At 50.8% G+C, this 1099-nt stretch overlaps 1 protein-coding gene across 1 annotated transcript in view; it reads left to right on the top strand.

The window, feature by feature from the left end:
* The first annotated feature begins 390 nt into the window (after nt 1-390).
* Nucleotides 391-1099, top strand: part of Abcc12 (ATP binding cassette subfamily C member 12) — a 63422-nt gene continuing 62713 nt past the window's right edge. Inside the window, exons 1-2 of the mRNA XM_026789172.1 lie at nt 391-437; nt 612-780. Of these exons, the coding sequence (XP_026644973.1) occupies nt 662-780 (119 nt within the window). The 5' untranslated portion in view covers nt 391-437; nt 612-661. The remainder of the gene's footprint in view (nt 438-611; nt 781-1099) is intronic.

Here is a 1099-nt window from a genome sequence, read left to right as displayed (position 1 = left end):
CTTAAAATAAGAAGAACCTGCTGTGGGAACACCACAAATGGGCCAGGCAGACAGAATAATTTCTCTCGCCCTGGGTTCTGGGTTTTTACTGGTGGCATTGGCTATGGAATCTATGGAAACACGGACTTGCCAAGTTGCGGCTGGTCCTGAGGCGTGGCCTTGATGAAGTTCTTTTGCCCACTGGGTGGAGGGGATGTGGATGTATGAGCTCCTGGGAGGATCTGGACAAATGAAGGTACACATGTGTGACAGAAGTCACCCACACTGAAAAGGAAAAACCATATATATGTATTTTTTTTTTTTTGAGGCTGCCTTTCTGGGCTGAGAACCAGCCTTGCCTATGGGTTGACCCTTATTGAAACTTCACAGGAGAATCTATGGCTCCCAGCTAACTCAAGATGGGAACAGAAGAGGAATGAGATACTCTTACTCAAAATGTAAGTTAAGGGGCATTAGTAGTCGAGCCACAGTCCTTTCTAGATATTGAGACTAGTGGGTAAAAGCACATCCGAGGCTCAAAGCAAGCCAAGAGGTCTGGGCCCAACAGTGATTTTTGGCTCTACCCTCAATATCCCCATTTCTCAGTATACTTTCTCCATCTTTGTCCGCAGAGTGAAACGGTCCCAAAGCCAAGAGTCTAGGGCTCCCGAACGCCATCAGGATGGTGGGTGAAGGCCCCTACCTCATCTCAGACCTGGATCGGCGAGGCCAGCGGAGATCCTTTTCTGAGAGATATGATCCCAGCCTGAAAACCATGATCCCAGTGCGGCCCTGTGCAAGGTGAGGCAGGAGGGGGACGGAGGTGGGCAGGGCCCCAGGGGTCCCAACCTCCGCTTTCCATGTGCCCTCCACGTCTGTCCTTTGTTCACCCAGTCAGTCTCACATCTGCTCACCTCTGGGTCACTAACTTCTGGCCTCTTCCTGTGGTTGGAGAGGTGAAGACAGACCATGTTAGAGGAGCTTTTCCTGTGCTGAGATGGCCCACAACGTTTACAAACTTTTCATTCAGTTTTATCTTTGCCCTCCCTTCCTTCCTTCCTTCCTTCCTTCCTTCCTTCCTTCCTTCCTTCCTTCCTCCCTCCCTCCCTCCCTCCCTCCC

Source organism: Microtus ochrogaster, unplaced genomic scaffold (genome assembly GCF_000317375.1).
Source record: "Microtus ochrogaster isolate Prairie Vole_2 unplaced genomic scaffold, MicOch1.0 UNK15, whole genome shotgun sequence".
Taxonomy (NCBI): Eukaryota; Metazoa; Chordata; class Mammalia; order Rodentia; family Cricetidae; genus Microtus; species Microtus ochrogaster.
This window is presented reverse-complemented; position numbering and strand designations above follow the sequence as displayed.